Below are 19,783 nucleotides of genomic sequence, written 5' to 3' on the forward strand. Positions count from 1 at the left end.
TCATTCAAAAGGAGCTGAATAAAAAGAGAATTAAACTAATGCAGGTTTGAGATCAGGTATTTGCCTCTTTGAAGAGTGACCCTGATTTTGTCTGACCTCAGAAAGGTTGTTTCTCTCTGAGCTCTATTTCCTCTTCAAAACATTGAGAGGCTTGTGTCTGTGCAATTTTAAAGTGTTTTTGGATCTATAACTTGGGATTTTGTTATAGTGGCTCCAAACTGTAAACAATTTGACCAAAAGTATCATCTTCATCTTAAGATTTTAACTGGGCGTGGTGGCTCAAACCTGTAATCTCATTTTGGAAGGATGAGGCAGGAGGATCTCTTGCAAGACCTTCTCTTTACAAAAACAAACAAACAAAGAAACAAATAAAAACCTAGCCAGGCATAATGGCACACACCTGTCCTTCCAGCTACTCAGGAGGCTGAGGCTGGAGGACTGCTTGAGCCCAGGAGGTTGAGGCAGCAATGAGCTGTGACTGCACCACTGCACTCCAGCCTGGGCAACAGACTGTCTCAAAAAAAAAAAAAAAAGTTATTGTACTTGGATCTTGTACAAAGGAATTGAATTGTTAAATGCTACTTACAGCAAATATTTATTTATTTATTTATTTTTATTTTTTATTTTTTGAGACAGTCTTGCTGTGTCAGCCAGGCTGGAGTGCAGTGGCACAATCTTGGCTCACTGCAATCTCTGTCTCCTGGGTTCAAGCAATTCTCCTGCCTCATCCTCCCGAGTAGCTGGGATTACAGGCATGTGCCACCACACCTGGCTAATTTTTGTATTTTCAGTAGAGACGGAGTTTCACCATGTTGGCCAGGCTGGTTTTGAACTCCTGACCTCAGGTAATCCGCCCGCCTTGGCCTCCCAAAGTCCTGGGATTACAGTCGTAAGCTACCACGCCCGAGCAAATACATTTTTAGTAAAGTTCTGAGGCAAATGATGAAAACAGGGTTAGTATAAAATTTAGTATTTAGTTATTTGAATTTTTACTGACTGTTTTTAGGCCTGACACAGTGGTTTATTCTTTTTCTTTTCTTAGAGACAAGATCTCACTCTGTCATGCAGGCTGGAGTGCAGTGGTGAGATCACAGCTCACTGTAGCCTCGAACTCCTGGGCTCAGGTGATCCTCCCACATCAGCCTCCTGAGTAGCTGGGACTACAGGGATGTGCCACCACACTGGCCACTTTTTAAAAATTTATTTAATTAAAAACATTGGCTGGGCATGGTGGCTCACGCCTGTAATCCCAGCACTTTGGGAGGCTGAGGCGGGTGGATCAACTGAGGTCAGGTGTTCAAGACCAGCCTGGCCAACATGGTGAAACCCTGTCTCTACTAAAAATACAAAAATTAGCCAGGCATGGTGGCAGGAGCCTGTAATCCCAGCTACTCGGGAGACTGAGGCAGGAGAATTGCTTGAACCCAGGAGGCGGAGGTTGCAGTGAGCGGAGATGGCGCCACTGCACTCCAGCCTGGGCAACAGACCAAGACTCCGTCTCAAAAAAATATATATATATATATTTTAAATAGAGATAAGGGGACTCTCCCTGTTGTCCAGACTGGTCTCAAACTCCTGGCCTCAAGTAATCCTTCTGTCTCAGCCTCCCAAAGTGCTTGGATTACAGGAGTGAGCCACCTTGCCCAGCCCGACACAGTGGTTTAGATCTGGCTTTTTTTTGTTATGTAATATAACACTTCATAGCAGGCATTTGATATTAAATGAATTAGGTAAGATGTACTTCACACTGAGGTTTCGAAACCGCGTGGCATGGCATTTTAATCCACAGTACAAATCTGTAAAGGAGGGCTTTATCGTCAGCACAGAGCAGGAAAAACCTAAATAGAATGAAGGCAGCTAAGATGATTACTCAATCATTAATTAACTATGTTGTCTAATCACCGCAGTTTCGACCTCCCTTTGGCTTCAAAAGTCAAAAAAGTCAACTTGCAAAAAAAAAAAAAAAGTCTACTTGCTCTGAAAGGAAGTTTGAGTTCTTTACCTTACTGTAAACTCTTAGAAGAGGAAACAAAACTGCTATTTAAATGTGCTAATGAACTTGAGCGTGCCTATGCTGTGAATCAGCGAGTTTCAAAATTAAAATTCCTCTGAGTCCTCCAGTCAAAGACAAAGGCCTCCTTCTTGGCTTGATCACACTATTAACATGTACACATATTTAACCACCTCTTTTTAAAACCCCTTATAATTTACATCTGAAACATGAAGACGAAATGTGAATGAAATACTGCGATGAATATTAACCGTCCCAGCTCCCAGTGGTGGTACGGTCTCAACAGAGGACGATGACTTCTATGGTCTCAGGTAATCTTCACAAAACCCGAGGAGAGGAACTGTCAGTCCCACCCCACGAAAGCGGCTACTGAATCTCAGATTGCCCCACGATCCTGGCTCTGAGAGCGAGGTCACGTTCACAACGGCGGGAATTTCCGTAGCGGTGACACACGGCACTTCCGGCCGGCCGTGAGAGTCGGTGACGTGGCGGCGAGGCCGGGCACGGTCGTCGGGGTCGGGGCACCAGGAGCTGTCAGGTGGCCTCGGGGCAGCCCGGCTGGCAGAGAAGAGTTCGCCGGCGCGGCGGCGGCTGCGAGCCCGGAGCCGGAAGTGCCACGTGTCCTGATTGCGGCTGCGCGGCCGGCGGCTGACAGGCACTTCCGGCCAGGGCCTCCCTCCTTCTCTCTAGGTTTGGCTGCCGCCTTCTAGTCGGGCGTTCGCGGCCCCGCCGGCCCGACTCTCAAGCCTCAGCTCCCAGGCTAGGCCGTGGCCGCCGGTGGCCTGGGGAGAGTGCGGCGCCATGCCTCGGGCTTAATGCGCCCCCCCCCCTCCCAGTCTTCAGTCTTAAGTCGTTAGCCTCCTCCCTCCGCTTTCAGCAGTGGTCTTTCAGCTCTCTTCTTGTGCGCTGTTGTCGACCCCGACCAGCCCCTTCCAACCCAGTCATCATGTCCCAGCCGGGAATACCGGCCTCCGGCGGCGCCCCAGCCAGCCTCCAGGCCCAGAACGGAGCCGCCTTGGCCTCGGGGTCTCCCTACACCAACGGTGAGTGCTGTCCGGGGGGAGGGCGCAGCCTGGCCAGGGCTGACTGACCTTTGCGTGCCACTGCTGCTTGAGGCGACATAGATAGAGAGAGTGACCTCCTTACCGGGTTCTGGCGCGGATGGTGGTGGGCGGCTGGGCCAGGGGACCACGGCAGTTGTGCACCTGTAGCCCCAGGCTCGTCTCAGTCTTTCACATTTATTTATTTAGTCGGTCACCAAAACAGTAAATGAGCACCTGCTGTATGCAACGCCCTGGGTGAAACACGGGTGAGAAAATGCCTCAAAACTCGAATATAAGGATCATAGTGTTTGTGTGCCTTCTTCGCCTTCCTTGCCACCTCACCCCAGTCTCCTAGAGAGCAGGATTTGGGGTCTGATTCTTCTGGGTTCCGCAGGCCCTGAAGTGGGGTGGGGGTCGTACTCAGTCTGAGTTTCTGGAGATGAATGCATGCTTTTGGGACACCCCTTTAGGGCCTACTCATCTCTCCCAGAACCTTCCCAGAATTGTACCTACAACAGCTGTTCAATGTTTCAGCTGTGGAAAAACCAAATAGAAGGGAGGATCTCCTGCTTGACTTCTAGATGTCTGGACAGCATTTGGAAAGTGGGTGGACACAACTCTCTGAATCTCTGACAAGAGTCTACATGTACATTATAGTTTGTCATTTGATGTGAGAATGTCTTATAATTTTATACCTCTTCTAGGATTCCTTAAATCGTCCTACATTGTGATTTGCTAAGATTATTTCAGTTGTTACAATAGACAAAGACTTTCTGCCGACAGATTGCCTACTTACCAATTTACTTACAAATCTTTGGTTTACAGAAATAAGACTAGTAGAATAATGCTAAAGAACTTAAGTTGCCCATTAGAGTCTAAGAGTTCTGTGAAGTTGGAGAAAACAGACAGTGACTAAAATCTCTAATTTACATTGTTTTTAGAGAAGACCGCTGTTTTCTTTACAAAGATGGCTCTAAAAGACTTTTAAAAATGTCTGTGAGTAGGCAACTATGTGGGCAGAAGAAAGAGTAAGTGGAGGAAAGCCACTGAAAGGGTACTGAGTTAACCATTCTTTCTCAAAATTATGGTAACAGATTATGTACACTACATTTTATTCTAGAATGTTTAGTAACATTTACACTGAGGATGAGAAAAAATGTTACATGGCTATGGATTTTTCTTATAATCTATAAATTGCAGTTTTACATTAACTTTAAATGACAAATCCTCAAATGTGCTTCAACATTTATATATGAGTGTAGTTGTCATAATATTGAAATGTTAAAGGGATTTGACCACTGTGGTATGCTGTATTAGAGATACTGTCACTATGTTGATTTGATACAGTCCAACAGACATTTGTTCCACATCTTCTTTTTTTTTTTTTTTTTTTTTGAGATGGAGTCTTGTTCTGTCGCCCAGGCTGGAGTGCAGTGGTGGTGATCTTGGCTCACTGCAACCTCTGATTCCTGGGTTCAAGCGATTCTCCTGCCTCCTTAACCTTCCAAAGTGCTGTAATTACAGGCCTGAGCCACGGTACCCAGACCTCTTTTTTAAAATATAATTTTCATAGTCTTTTTATAAGTTCCATTTCTACAGGGTTTTTTGTTTGTTTGTTTGTTTGTTTTTTGAGACGGAGTTTTGCTTTTGTCTCCCAGCCTGGAGTGCAATGGCGCTATCTCGGCTCACTGCAACCTCCTCCTCCCAGGTTCAAGCAATTCTCCTGCCTCAGCCTCTGAAGTAGCTGGGATTACAGGCACGTGTCACCACACCCAGCTAATTTTTATATTTTTAGTAGAGACGGGGTTTCACCATGCTGGTCAGGCTGATGTCAAACTCCTGACCTCTAGTGATCCACCCACCTTGGTCTCCCAAAGTGCTGGGATTACAGGCATGAGCCACTGTGCCTGGCCAGTTTGATGTTTTTTGTTTTTGAGACGGAGTCTTGCTGTGTCGCCAGGCTGGAGTGCAGTGGTGCGATCTCAGCTCACTGCAACCTCCACCTCCCAGGTTCAAGCGATTCTCCTGCCTCAGCTTCCCGAGTAGCTGGGGTTACAGGCACCTGTAGCACATGCCACCATGCCTGGCTGATTTTGTATTTTGTTTGTTTGTTTTGTTTTGTTTTTGTTTTTGTTTTTTTTGAGACGGAGTCTCACTCTGTCACCCATGCTGAAGTGCAGTGGTGCGATCTCGGCTCACTGCAAGCTCCGCCTCCCGGGTTCATGCCATTCTCCTGCCTCAGCCTCCCGAGTAGCTGGGACAATAGGTGCCCGCCACCACACCCGGCTAATTTTTTGTATTTTTTTTTTTTTAGTAGAGACAGTGTTTCACCATGTTAGCTAGGATGGTCTCGATCTCCTGACCTCGTGATCTGCCCGCCTCTGCCTCCCAAAGTGCTGAGATTATAGTTATGAGCCACCGTGCTCGGCCTAATTTTTGTATTTTTAGTGGAGACGGGGTTTCACCATGTTGGCCAGGATGGCCTCTATCTGCTGACCTCATGATCCTCCTGCCTCAGCCTCCCAAAGTGCTGGGATTACAGGTGTGAGCCACCATACCTGTTCCAGTTTCGTTTGTTTGTTTGTTTTTTAAAGAGCCTGGGTCTTGCTCTGTCACCCAGGTTGAAGTGTAGTCACTTGATCATGGCTCACTGCAGCCTCGAACCTCCTGGCTGAAGTGATCCTCCCACCTCAGCCTCCTGTGAAGCTAGGACTACAGGCACATGCCCTGAAACCTGGCTAACTAAACAGTTCTTTTTAGAAAACAGAGCTGCACTCTGTTGCCCAGGATGGTCTTGAACTCCTGGACTCAAGTAATCCTCCTGCCTTGGCCTCCCAAAGAGCTAGGATTACAGGCATGAGCCACAACATCTAGCACAGATATTTTTTATATTATAGTCAAAAAAACCTCACCAGGTGTGGTGGCTCACACCTGTAATGTCAGCACTTTGGGAGGCCGAGGCGCTAGGATTGTTTTAGCCCAAGAATTCAAGACCACCCTCGGCAACATAGTGAGACCCTGTCTCTACAAATATTTTTTTAAAAATAGGCATGGTGTGGGCCCAGTAGTCCCAGCTACTGGGGAGGCTGAGACAGGAAGATCACTTGACCCCAGGAGGTCAAGACTGCAGTGAGCTACAATTGCACAACTGCACTGCAACCTGGGTGACACGGCAGTATCTTGTCTCAAAAATAAATAAATAGGCCAGGTGCAGTGGCTCACACCTGTAATCCCAGCACTTTGGGAGGCCAAGGCAGGAGGGCTGCTTGAGCCTAGGAGTTCAGACCAGGGTAGGCAACATAGGAAGACCCCATATCTATAAAAAAGTAAGAAAAATTAGTCCAGTGTAGTGGTGCCAGCCTGTGGTCCCAGCTACTCAGGAGGCTGAGGTAGGAGGATCACCTGTGTCCAGGAGGTTAAGGCTGCAATGAGCCATGATCATGCCACTACCCTCTAGCCTGGGCAACAGAGTGAGAACCTGTCACAAAAATAAATAAATTAATAAAAAACAAAAGACCTAACAGTAGCCTTTTTCAAAAAATATATATATATATATATATTTTTTGAGACAGAGTCTCACTCTGTCACCCAGGCTGGAGTGCAGTGGTGCAGATTTTGGCTCACTGCAGCCTCTGCCTCCCGGGTTCAAGTGATTCTCCTGCCTCAGCCTCCCAAGTAGCTGGGACTACAGGCGTGCACCACCATGCTCAGCTAATTTTTGTATATTTAGTAGAGACGGGGTTTCACCATGTTGGACAGGGTGGTCTCAATTTCCTGACCTCGTGATCTGCCTACCTTGGCCTTCCAAAGTGCTGGGATTACAGGCGTGAGCCACTGCGCCCGGCTGAGAGGTTTTTCTAAGTCTTTGTGTATACATATTTCCTTTGCAAAAATTGATAGCAGACTACAAGACCTTAAACTAATGGATCTTAATCTGATTATCATGTATTAACGCTAAAGGCAAATAATGACTCCCACCATTAATTAGTGCCTTTATTGACTGAATCAACTTGCAAAGCCAGTTAGAAACTGCAGTTTTGTTTTGTTTTGTTTTGGTTTTTCAGAAATGGTCTCACTTTGTCCCCCAGGCTAGAGTACAGTGGTGCAGTCTTGGCTCACTGCAGCCTTAACCTCCATGGTTCAAGCAATCCTCCTGCTTCAGCCCCTGAAGTAGCTGGGATTACAGGTGTGCGTCACCATGCTTGTCTAATTTTTTTGTATCTTTAGTAGAGATGTGTTTCACCATTTGGCCAGGCTGGTCTCGAACTCCTGACCTCGTGATCCTCCCACCTTGGCCTCCCAAAGTGCTGGGATTACAGGTGTGAACCACTGCGCCTGGCCCAGGCTTTCCTAAAGAAACATACAGCTTTTTGGCCAGGCTGGTCTCAAAATCCTGACCTCAGGTGATCTGCCCGCCTGAGCCAAAGTGCTGAGATTACAGGTGTGAGCCACCGCACCCGGCCACATGAGATTTTTTACTAATGCAGATTCTGGGATCCTTTTGAATCCTATGAAATAGGATTTTACAAAGGTGGGACCTGGGATCTCAATTTGTACCATTATAGCAGGTTCCTCTGATTCTGAAGCTGCTGGTTGAGTGGGAAGCACTCATCTGCATTCATTCTTGCCTCTAACTTTCTAATTTAGCTTCTTTACCCACACATCCCAAAATTGTCCTTAATAAGGCCACAAGGCTGGGCGTGGTGGCTCATGCCTGTAATCCCAGCACTTTGGGAGGCCAAGGCGGGTGGATCACAAGGTCCGGAGTTCAAGACCAGCCTGGCCAACATGGTGAAACCTTGTCTCTACTAAAAATACAAAAATTAGCCAGGTGTGGCGGCGTGCGCCTGTAATCCCAGTTACTCAGGAGGCCTCAGCCTCCTGAGTGATTCTCAGCAGGAGAATCACTTGAACCCGAGAGGTGGAGGTTGCAGTGAGCCGAGATCATGACATTGCACTGCAGCCTGGGCGACAGAGCAAGAATTCATCTCAAAATAAATAAATAAATAAATCAGGCCACAAATGGCTTCCTGGTTATTAAATAGAAAAATATTTTTCAGTTCTCATTTTCCGAGCTGCATTTGATACCTTTGGCTGTTATTTTGTTTTTACAACAATTGCTTTCTTTGGTTTCTAGGATATCACCAGAAGGGTAGTTATGGTTTTCTTTCTTTTTTTTTGGTTGCTATTTCTCAACAGCAGTATTCTCAATATTTCTTCCATTTCTGATTGTTTTTTTCTCTCTCCTCCTTAAATATTGGTGTTCTTCAAGGTGACCTATTTTTCTTACTCTTATATACTCCCTGGGTGTCTTTAATTCCCATGATTTTAAATCTTATGCATAGATCAGTGACTCCCATAATTATATCTTAAGCTGAAATCTGTCACTTTGGCTGCAGATAAATATCTTTTTTTTTTTTTTTTTTTAAGACAGAGTCTTGCTCTGTTGCCCAGGCTGGAGTGAGGTGGCACGATCTTGGCTTACTGCAACCTTTGCCTCCTGGGTTCAAGCGATTCTCCTTTCTCAGCCTCCGGAGTAGCTGGGACCACCGGCACGTGCCACCACACCCGGCAAATTTTTTGTATTTTTAGAAGAGATGGGGTTTCACCGTCTTAGTCAGGATGGTGTTGCTCTCCTGACCTCATGATCTGCCCGCCTTGACCTCCCAAAGTGCTGGGATTACAGGCCTGAGCCACCGCGCCCAGCGCAGATAAATATCTTTATACTGGACATCTCCACTTAGATTTCTTGGTGGCACCTGAAAATTAGTGTGTTTAAAATAACTCTTCGGTCTCTCTTCCCTTTGCCATTCCCCACCTTTGTTTTTTTGAGACAGAGTCTTGCTTTGTCAACCAGGCTGGAGTGCAGTGGCACGATATCCGCTCATTGCAACCTCCGCCTCCCAGGTTCAAGCAATTCTCCTGCCTCAGCCTCTGAGTAGCTGGGACTATAGGCGTGTGCCACCATGCCCGGCTAATTTTTGTATTTTTAGTAGAGACGGGGTTTCACCGTGTTGGTCAGGCTGGTCTCGAACTTCTGAGTTCAGGTGATCCACCCACCTCGGCCTCCCAAAGTGTTGGGATTACAGGCATGAGCCACTGCACCCGACTTTTTTTTTTTTTTTTTTTTTTAAAGACAGCTCTCATTCTGTCGCCCTGGCCGGAATGCAATGATGCAATGATAGCTCACTGCAGCCTTGAACTCCTGGGCTCAAGTAATCCTTGATCCTTGATCAAGTGGGTGGAGTGGCTCATGCTTGTAATCTTAGTACTTTGGGAGGCCGAGTCAAGAAGATCCCTTGAGCCCAGGAGTTCGAGACCAGCCTGGACAACTTAGGGAGACCCCATCTCTACAAAAAAATTTAAAAATTAGCCAGGCATAATGGTGCATGCCTGTAGGCCCAGCTACTCAAGAGGGGAGGTGGGAGGATCGCTTGAGCTTGGGAGGTCGAGGCTGCAGTGAGCTGTGACACTTCAGCCTGGGTGGCAGAGCGAGACCTCATTTCTGAAAAACACACGCACACACACACACACACACACACGCACAACCAAAACTTATATTTTGTAGAGATAGGGACTTGCTATTGCCCAGGCTGGTCTCAAACTCCTGGCCTCAAGTGATCCTCCCACCTTGACTTTCTAAAGTGCTGGGATTGCAGGCATGAGCCACCGTGCCTGGCCTACATTTCTATTCTTTTCTCTTTCTGTTCAAATGAATAAACATGGCCATCCACCAGGTTGCTCAGGTCAGAAACCTAGGAGTCATCCTAGATTTTTTCCTCTCTTCATCACCCATATTCAATTCCACATAAAATCCCATGAATGCTGTTTCCTCAAATCAGTTTTTAAAAATTTGAGTAATGTATAGATACTAAATATTTCTCTGTTGTCCCAATGTTAAATTATTTATTTATTTATTTTACTTCTGAGACAGGTTCTCACTCTGTTGCCCAGGCTAGAGTGCAGGGGCATGATCACAGCCCACTGCAGGCTTGATCTCTTGGGTTCAAGTGATCCTCCTGCCTCAGCCTCCCAAGTAGCTGGGAATATAGGCACCTGCCACCACAACTGGCTAATTATTTATTTTTTTGTAGAGACGAGGTCTCACTATATTACTCAGGTTGTTCTTGAACTCCTGAGGTCAAGCCGTGCTCCCACCTTGGCTTTTCAAAGTGCTCGGATTACAAGATCAAGCCAACATGCCTGGCAAAAATTATTTTTATTAAATGTGTATATGCAAACACAAAACTAGATGTAAACTTCATAGGCTTATAGCTATTGTACTATTGTAAAACCAAACATTAAAAATATCAACATATGGCTGGGCGTGGTGGCTCACGCCTGTAATCCCAGCACTTTGGGAGGCTGAGGTGGCCAGATCACTTGAGGTCAGAAGTTCAAGAACAGCCTGGCCAACATGGTGAAATCCTGTCTCTACTAAAAATACAAAATTAGCCAGGCGTGGTGGTGCACACGTGTAATCCCAGCTACTCGAGAGGCTGAATGAGGCAGGAGAATCGCCTGAACCCAGGAGGCGGAGGTTGCAGTGAGCCGAGATCGCACCACTGCACTTTAGCTTGGGCAACAGAGCGAGACTCTGTCTCAAAAAAAAATCAAAAGCAATATAATTCAATTTTAAAACATTAAACAATATGCTACATTTTGTTTGAAACCACAGTTGATTTGATTGTTTTAATTTCGAATATGTTGGAACATTACTTGGGTGACTATCATGCTCACTTTTTCCTTTTTGTTTTTGAGACACGTTCTCACTCTGTAGCCCAGGGTGGAATGCTTGATTATAGCTCACTGAAGTCAAACTCCTGGGCTCAAGCAGTCCTCTTGCCTCAGCCTCCTGAGAAGCTAGATCTACAGGCATGTACCACAACTCTTGGCTAATTTTTTAATTTTTAATTTTTTTGTGTGGAAATGGAGTCTCGCTATGTTGCCCAGGCTGGTCTCCTACTCCTGAGCTCAAGTAGTTCTGCTTTGGCCTCCCAGTGTGATGGGATTACAGGCATGAGACACCATGCCCAACCTCTACACGATTTTAATAGGGGAAGAATGGGGTGGGGGAGAGGACATTTACTGGAAAACAGACGACTTATAGGAAGGATAAATGGGCTTTTAGAATAGATATGATAGTTTTGTGATGATATCTGTTTAGGTGTGGTGTGGAAATTTCTCATCTCAGGTCATGAGTCAGATTGACATCTTTCCTGGTTGCCCCTGGGAAGTAGATTATGACAATTGAGTTCTTTTGGAAGGCTCTGTTTTAGGCAGATAAGAGATTTTAGGAACTCAAATGCCTTCTGCTTAAAATAATTTTTATGCCATAGTAGCGTATTCTGGATCCCTTCACAATCACTGACCCATTTATTTTTATTTATTTATTTATTTATTTATTTATTTATTTATTTATTTATTTATTGAGATGGAGTCTCGCTCTGTCACCCAGGCTGGAGTGCAGTGGCGCGATGTCGGCTCACTGCAAGCTCTGCCTCCTGGGTTCACGCCATTCTCCTGCCTCAGCCTCCCGAGTAGCTGGGACTACAGGCACCCACCACCACGCTCCACTAATTTTTTTGTATTTTTAGTAGAGATGGGGTTTCACCATGTTAGCCAGGATGGTCTTGCTCTCCTGACCTCGTGATCCACCCGCCTTGGCCTCCCAAAGTGCTGGGATTACAGGCGTGAGCCACCGCGCCGGGCCTCACTGACCCATTATTTTGATGGGCTACTTAGTAATGACTTCAGAATTTAAAAAAAGTATCCATTTAGTGAAGGTGTCATTATATATTTATTACTACACTTTTTGTGAACTACTTGTAATTGATCCATATATGATTTTCACATAGTGGGGAGGGACGTCAGAAAAAAAAATTTTCATGTAATAGTTACTCACAATAGGTCTATGATGGTGACTACCACAAAACAAGTTCCTTTGTATCTGTCTTCCTGCCAGTTGGCCTTATGACCTCATATTCTTTTTTTTTTTTTTTTTTTGAGACAGGATACAGGGTCTCACTTTGTCACAGAGGCTGGAGTGCAGTGGCGTGAATGCAGCTCCCTGCAGCCTTAACCTCCTGTGCTCAGTGATCCTCCTGCCTCAGCCCCAAGTAGCTGGGACTTACAGGCAGGCGCCACCACGCCCAACTAATTCTTATATTTTTTATAGAGACGAGGTCTTACTATTATGTCCAGGCTGGTCTCGAACTCCTGAGCTCAAGCTATCTGCCCACCTTGGCCTCCCAAAGTGTTGGGATTATATGTGTGAGGCACCATGCCCAGCATGTTTTCATCTTTATTGACCTGTCAAATTTTTGCTTATTTTGTACATTTTGATGGTATTTGGCTTTCACTTGGCTGCACCTGGCTTGAAGTCACCTCTTTAGCGTATTAGCTTGTGATAAGATTGTAAATACAACCTGTTTGCTCACGCCTGTAAATCCTAGTGCTTATAGAGGCTGAGGCAGGAGGATTACTTGAGCTCAGGAATTTGAGACCAGCCTGGGCAACATAGTGAGTCTCTGTCTCTACAAAAAAAAAAAAAAAAAAAAAAAAAAAAAAATTAGGCCGGCCTGGTGGCGCATGCCTGTAGTCCCAGCTTCTCAGGAGGCTTAGATGGGAGGATCACTTGAGCCTAGGAGGTCAGAGCTACAGTAAGCCGTGATTGTGCCACTGTACTCCAGCTTGGATGACAGAGTAAAGTGCTGTCTCAATCAATCAATCAATCCATAAGTAAGTAAATAAAATTGTAATACAAATATGAAACTAGGCCAGGACATCTTGTGGCAACATTGGTCTGTGAGATGGCCTATTTTTATCCAAGTGACCCAACATATGCTTATATATTAATTTTTTACAAATGTTTTCATTTATTGAGACATCTCTGTATTCCCTCTGTTACTTGCTACTGTTTAGTCCATCTTTTTTTTTTTTTTTTGTCACCCAGGCTGGAGTGCAATGGTGTGACCTTGGCTCACTGCAGCCTTGACCTCCTGGGTTCAAGTAATCCTCCTGCCTCAGCCCCCCAAGTAGCTAAGACTACAGGCGCATACCATCAAGGCTGGCTACTTTTTGTTTTTTTTATAGGCATGGGGTTTCACCATGTTGCCCAGGCTGGTCTTGAACTCCTGGGCTCAAGCTATCCACCTGCCTTGGCCTCCCAAAGTGCTGGGATTACAGATGTGAGCCACCACACTGGCCTTCATTGTGGTTTTGATTTGCATTTCTGTTATGACTAATGATGTTTGTATTTCTCTAATGACTGATGATGTTGAATGTTTTGGCATGTGCTTATTAGCTATCTTCTTTGGAAGTATATTTGAATGTCTATTTAAGTCCTTTGCTTATTTTTTAATTGAGTTATGTGTTTTTATTGCTGACTGTAAGAATATATGTTTTACTTTATTTCTTAAAGTATTGCTATATTCGTTGGTAAGACTAATTTTTCCTCCTTTTATTGGAAGGTCCTGTCCAAAATGCATTGCTGTCTTCACAAGAGTCAGTGAGCCAAGGATACAATTTCCAGCTTCCAGGATCCTACCCTCATCCAATACCAGCAAAGACTTTGAATCCAGTCTCTGGACAGTCTAACCATGGTGGTTCTCAGGGATCTGGGCAGACTCTTAATAGACCACCTGTGGCCTCTAATCCAGTGACACCTTCGCTTCATAGTGGTCCTGCTCCCCGAATGCCATTACCTGCTTCTCAGAACCCATCTACTACACCAATGCCTTCTAGTAGCTTTCTTCCTGAAGCCAACCTGCCACCACCTTTGAATTGGCAATATAACTATCCATCCACAGCCTCACAAACAAACCATTGTCCTCGTGCATCATCCCAACCAACTGTATCTGGAAATACAAGTTTAACCACAAATCATCAATATGTTTCTTCTGGATATCCTTCACTTCAAAATAGCTTCATAAAGTCAGGTAGTATTCTTATAGAAGTGCTTAAAATGTAGAAATGTGAAACTTTTGCTTATTTAGATGTTTGAAATAATACTTGAAACCTGAAAACCATATGGAAAATGTGACTTTTAAAATTATTAGTAGTTTTTTGTTGTTTTTTGTTTTTCGGCTTTCCAGCAAAAACCAGAAAGCCTGCTAGACAAATTAAGTAAGCTATAACACTCATTAGTAGTTTTTTTTTTCATTCTTTTTTCTCTTTTTTTTTTTTTTGAGATGGAGTCTTGCTCTGTCACCCAGGCTGGAAAGCAGTGGCACAATCTCAGCTCACTGCAACCTCTGCCTCCCGGGTTCAAGCAATTTTCCTGCCTCAGCCTCCAGAGTAGCTGGGATTATGGGATTACAGGCACGTGCCACTGCACCCAGCTAACTTTTTGTATTTTTAGTAGAGATGGGGTTTCACCATATTGGCCAGGCTGGTCTTGAACTCCCGACCTCAGGTAATCCGCCCACCTCAGCCTCCCAAAGTGCGAGGATTACAGGCGTGAGCCACCACACCTGGCCACATTTATTTATTTTATTTATTTATTTTTTTGAGACGGAGTCTCGCTCTGTCGCACAGGCTGGAGTGTGCAGTGGCGTGATCTTGGCTCACTGCAAGCTCTGCCTCCCGGGTTCACGCCATTCTCCTGCCTCAGCCTCCCGAGTAGCTGGGACTACAGGTGCCTGCCACCACACCCGGCTAATTTTTTGTATTTTTAGTAGAGACGGGGTTTCACCGTGTTAGCCAGGATGGTCTCGATCTCCTGACCTCGTGATCCGCCCGCCTTGACCTCCCAAAGTGCTGTGATTACAGGTGTGAGCCAATATTTCTTTGAAAAGCATTTAAAATTCTGTATTGGGATCTGCAGGTTGATACTTCTCAGCAGACAGCCTCAAGTTTATGAAATAGTGTAGGCTTCCAAGTGAAATAGTAATATCAATAGTTACCTTTTTAACCTCATGTATGTTTATATGGCATATACTCCATCAGGCTTGTAAATTGTTAATGGCTGAAACTTTATTTTTCCAAGCCTTTGATCAGACATTGGCCCTGGTGAATGCATTTTGGCCTTGTAAAGATTAAAGCTGCTTCTAGAAACTTAAGTTTCTTTGTGGAAATCTTCTGACCTGCAATTAGTAGGGCTAAAATCCTTCATGTTACTTTTGTTCTAATTCATTTGATACCATGAGTGAGCATCAATCACTTGAAATGAATGAATATGGTGGCACACATCAATCACTTGAATGAATGAATGTGTGGTCCCAGCTACTCGGGGGGCTGAGGTGGGAGAATTGCTTGAGCTCTGGCAGTTGAGGCTGCAGTGAGCTATGATTGTGCCACTGCACTCCGGCCTAGGTGACAGAGTGAGACTTGGTCTAAAAAAAAAATTTAAGTGTTAAAAAAAATGTTATCTATATTATTTTCCAGGCTCTATCAAACTTTTATATCATTATCTGTTTTTCTGTTTTGCTTTTTATTTTTTAGAGGTAGGCTGTCTCTCTGTGTTTCCCAAGCTGGAGTGCAGTGGTGCAATCCTAGTGTCATCAAACTCCTGGGCTCAAGCTATCCTCCCGCCTCACCTCCCTGAGTAGGCGTGCCACAGTGCCTGGCTAATCTTTTGTTCTTTATTTTTTTGTATAGACAGGGTCTTACCCTGTCGCCCAGGGTAGAGTAGGGTAACACGATCATAGCTCACTTAACTGCAACATAGCTCACTGTAACTGCTGACCTCAAGCCATCCTGCTGCCTGGATTTCCTAAAGTTCTGGGATTACAGGTGTGAGCCACCTAGCCAGGCCTGCATTATCTTGTTTAATCTTCGTAACAATCTCTTACAGATCTAAAGTATAAGACTTGAATAATTTGCCCAAAGCCACAATAAAATAGTTTGGGAAAACATTTATTTAAAAACTATTTAAGGGCCAGGCGTGGTGGCTCACGCCTATAATCCTAGCACTTTGGGAGTCCAAGGCAGGAGGATCCACTTGAGGCCAGGAGGCCAGGAGTTCACTAGCCTGAGCAAAATAGCAAGACCCCATCTCTATTTTTTTAAATAATTTTATTTAAAAATAAATAAATACTAAGAGTAGGTGTAGCTTCTCTTAAAAAGGTACATTATCAATAATCTGAAATTTCTTTAGCTATAATAGAAACCCTCAGAGTACCTTGTCTCCACTACAGATTTGGTGAGAGAGACATAAATAAGTGCTGAGGCTGGGCATGGTGGCTCACGCCTGTAAGCCCAGCACTTTGGGAGGCTGAGTCGGGCGGATCACCTGAGGGCAGGAGTTCGAGACCAGTCTGGCCTACATGGTGAAAACCTTGTGTCTACTAAAAATACAAAAATTAGCCAAGTATGGTGGCACGTGCCTGTAATCCCAGCTACTCAGGAGGCTGAGGCAGGAGAAGCGCTTGAAGCTGGGAGGCGGAGGTTGCAGTGAGCTGAGATTGCACCACTACCTTCAGTCTGGGCGACAGAGCAAGACTCCATCTCAAAAAAAAAAAAAGTGCTGAAACTTATGAAAGAAGGGGAAATAAAAACATATAAACTGGCTGGGCGCGGTGGCTCACGCCTGTAATCCCAGCACTTTGGGAGGCCGAGGCGGGTGGATCACGAGGTCAGGAGATCGAGACCATCCTGGCTAACACGGTGAAACCCCGTCTCTACTAAAAATACTAAAAATTAGCCGGGCGTGGTGGCGGGCGCCTGTAGTCCCAGCTACTCGGGAGGCTGAGGCAGGAGAATGGCGTGAACCCAGGAGGCGGAGCTTGCAGTGAGCCGAGATCGCGCCACTGCACTCCAGCCTGGGCGACAGAGCGAGACTCTGTCTCAAAAAAAAAAAAAAACAAACAAAAAAAAAACATATAAACTAATAAAATGAACCTAAAAAGTAACCTTCTTTTTTCTCATTTGAACCTTCAAAGAACCTTCAAATTCCTCATTTTTTTTCTTTTTTCCAACTCATAACTGAGAGTTGGTACCTGATAGTCTGATATCAAAGCTGTGAGTATCTAGGTTATACTAAGTTTTTAGTTCATATATTAAATTTTCCTGAATTTTTTTAATAGGTCACCTTTAAACATCATTATACTCATTTAGGGGCTGAGAGGGCAGACTCTGAAACTCTAGCTATCAGTGTCGTAAATAAGAATTCTTCAACTTGAAAAAATGTTCATTTTATGAAATATATGATTATCTGTTCAAAAATAGTCTTCTAAAAGCTGTGAAAATCTCTGTAAGTTTACTTTTATTCGTTAAACATTAGGTTGTATGTTGTTACATCTTTGTGGCCAGATGTATTTTACATTCTTGTTCATGCTGAGTTGGCAATGTACCTTGCCCCTTTGTTCCTTTGACTTGTCTATACTGCCATAGATATGTGTGACCACTTCTTTGAAAAGGGAGTTACATGGCAATAATCTTTGTCTTCACTTTTGTCAACAAGGCACTGATAGTCTTGTTAGCAGTTGTAAGATTCAGTAATAGGCAATTTTTCTTTTTTTTTTTTTTTTTTTGAGACGGAGCCTTACTCTGTCGCCCAGGCTAGAGTGCAGTGGCGCAATCTCGGCTCACTGCAACCTCCGCCTCCCAGGTTCAAGCAATTCTTCTGCCTCAGCCTCCCTAGTAGCTGGGATTACAGGCATGCGCCACCACGTCCAGCTAATTTTTTGTATTTTTAGTAGAAATGGGGTTTCACCGTATAGGCCAGGCTGGTCCCAAACTCCTGACCTTGTGATCCACCTGTCTCAGCCTCCCAAAGTGCTGGGATTACAGGCGTGAGCCACTGCACCCAGCCTAATAGGCACTTTTTCAACTTGATACTGGAGTATTTAACAGTATTGGTGAAACATTTTGAAAAATTTCAGGCTGAGCGTGGTGGCTCACGACTGTAATTCCAGCACTTTGAGAGGCCGAGGCGGGTGGATTACGAGGTCAGGAGTTTGAGATCAGCCTCCAGCCTGGCCAATATGGTGAAACCCCATCTCTACTAAAAATACAAAAATTAGCCGGGCGTGGTGGCGCGCACTTGTGGACCCAGCTGCTGCCGGAGGCTGAGGCAGGAGAATCGCTTGAACCCAGGAGGCGGAGGTTGCAGTGAGCCGAGATTGCGCCATTGCACTCCAGCCTGGGGGACAAGAGTGAGACTTCGTCTCAGGAAAAAAAAAAAAAAAAGTGTTCCTTCTGCCTCGGTCTCCCAAAGTCCTGGTATTATAGACATGAACCACTGCTCCTGGCCCCCTATTTTTATTTTTATTTATTTATTTATTTATTTTGAGACAGAGTCTCGCTCTTGTTGCCCAGGCTGGAGTGCAGTGACGAGATCTCAGCTCATTGCAACCTCTGCCTCGCAGGTTCAAGTGATTCTCCTGCCTCAGCTTCCCAAGTAGCTGGGATTACAGGTGCCCACCACCACACCTGGCTAATTTTTTGTATTTTTAGTAGAGATGGGGTTTCACCATGTTGGCAGGCTTGTCTTGAACTCCTGACCACAGGTGATCCACTATGCCTGGCCCAGCCCTCTATTTTTAGGCTCACTCTAAACTTAGTTGATGTTAATGGAACAGACTATGTTGGTAAACAAAATTAACAAAATATTACAAAATTAATAACATTGAAATTTTATTCATGTTAATTTGTACTAGAATATGACACATGGCCTATTGAATCTAATGATCAGTTAATGAAAAATTAATAAACAGGGCTGGCCAGGTACAGTGGCTCACGCCTGTAATCCCAGCACTTTGGGAGGCCAAGACAGGAGGATCACTGGAGCCCCGGAATTCAAGATCAGCCTGGGCAACAAAATGAGACCCCTGTCTCTATTTTATTAAGATTTAAAATATTAATAATAAAAACAAACAGGGCAATGTATCTACTCTAAAAGTGATTTAATCCAAATTTTATATTTACTCTGCTTTAATAATTGACAGGTAAGAGGCCTGGTAGGGGAGAGTTAGAAATTTGTAAAATATGGTCCGGGCACAGTGGCTCACGCCTATAATCTCAGCACTTTGGGAGGCCAAGGCGGGCGAATCACCTGAGGTCAGGAGTTCGAGACCAGCCTGGCCAACATGGTGAAACCCTGGCTCTACTAAAAATACAAAAAATTCACCAGGCATGGTTTCACATGCCTATAGTCCCTGCTACTCAGGAGGCTGAGGCAGGGGAATCTCTTGAACCCAGAAGGTGGAGGTTGCAGTGAACTGAGATAGCGCTATCGCACTCCAGCCTGGGCGACAAGAAAGAAAGCAGGAAAGCAGGAAGGCAGGCAGGAGAAAAGAAAGAAAGAAAGAAAAAAGGAAGGAAGGGAGGGAGGGAGAGAAGGAAGAGAGAGAAATTTGTAAAATATGCATGTAGATTGAAAAATTGTAAATTTAGGAAGTTAACATGTTTCTGGTAACTCTTTGGTTATTATAATTTAAATGTAAGTTTGGAAGTTACTCAGCTTTGGTAAAAGGCTGATTTTGGCCATAGTCTTGAGTTCTCAAGTGACGTGTGAAAAACCAATGTTTCCATAGGTCCTTCTGTACCTCCCTTAGTGAATCCACCTCTGCCTACCACTTTTCAACCAGGAGCTCCTCATGGGCCCCCTCCAGCTGGAGGCCCACCCCCAATGAGGGCCCTCACGCCCCTGACATCATCATATAGAGATGTACCCCAGCCCTTATTTAATTCAGCTGTCAACCAAGAAGGTAAGTGAACCAAGAAACAAAGTCAAATCCTCAAGTTTTGACTTAGGGTAGAAAGATGAATATTAGCTGAATTCTGT

The 19,783-nt window shown here is 44.8% G+C and overlaps 1 protein-coding gene and 1 non-coding gene across 4 annotated transcripts in view; one reads left to right on the plus strand and one right to left on the minus strand.

The window, feature by feature from the left end:
- The first annotated feature begins 1,754 nt into the window (after window positions 1-1,754).
- Window positions 1,755-19,783, plus strand: part of SEC24A (SEC24 homolog A, COPII coat complex component) — a 79,130-nt gene continuing 61,101 nt past the window's right edge. For 2 of the 3 annotated variants that reach the window (XM_004042522.5, XM_004042523.5), the window contains exons 1-3: window positions 1,755-3,054; window positions 13,527-13,994; window positions 19,533-19,706. In XM_004042522.5, coding sequence (XP_004042570.1) covers window positions 2,958-3,054; window positions 13,527-13,994; window positions 19,533-19,706 — 739 coding nt within the window. In that variant the 5' untranslated portion in view covers window positions 1,755-2,957. The remainder of the gene's footprint in view (window positions 3,055-13,526; window positions 13,995-19,532; window positions 19,707-19,783) is intronic. The other variant, XM_055386645.2, reaches the window with a different exon arrangement.
- On the minus strand, window positions 14,138-14,197 carry LOC115934811 (U7 small nuclear RNA). Its single transcript, XR_004070556.1, has one exon. It is a non-coding gene; the product is annotated as a U7 small nuclear RNA (small nuclear RNA).

Source organism: Gorilla gorilla, chromosome 4 (genome assembly GCF_029281585.2).
Source record: "Gorilla gorilla gorilla isolate KB3781 chromosome 4, NHGRI_mGorGor1-v2.1_pri, whole genome shotgun sequence".
NCBI classification, from domain to species: Eukaryota; Metazoa; Chordata; class Mammalia; order Primates; family Hominidae; genus Gorilla; species Gorilla gorilla.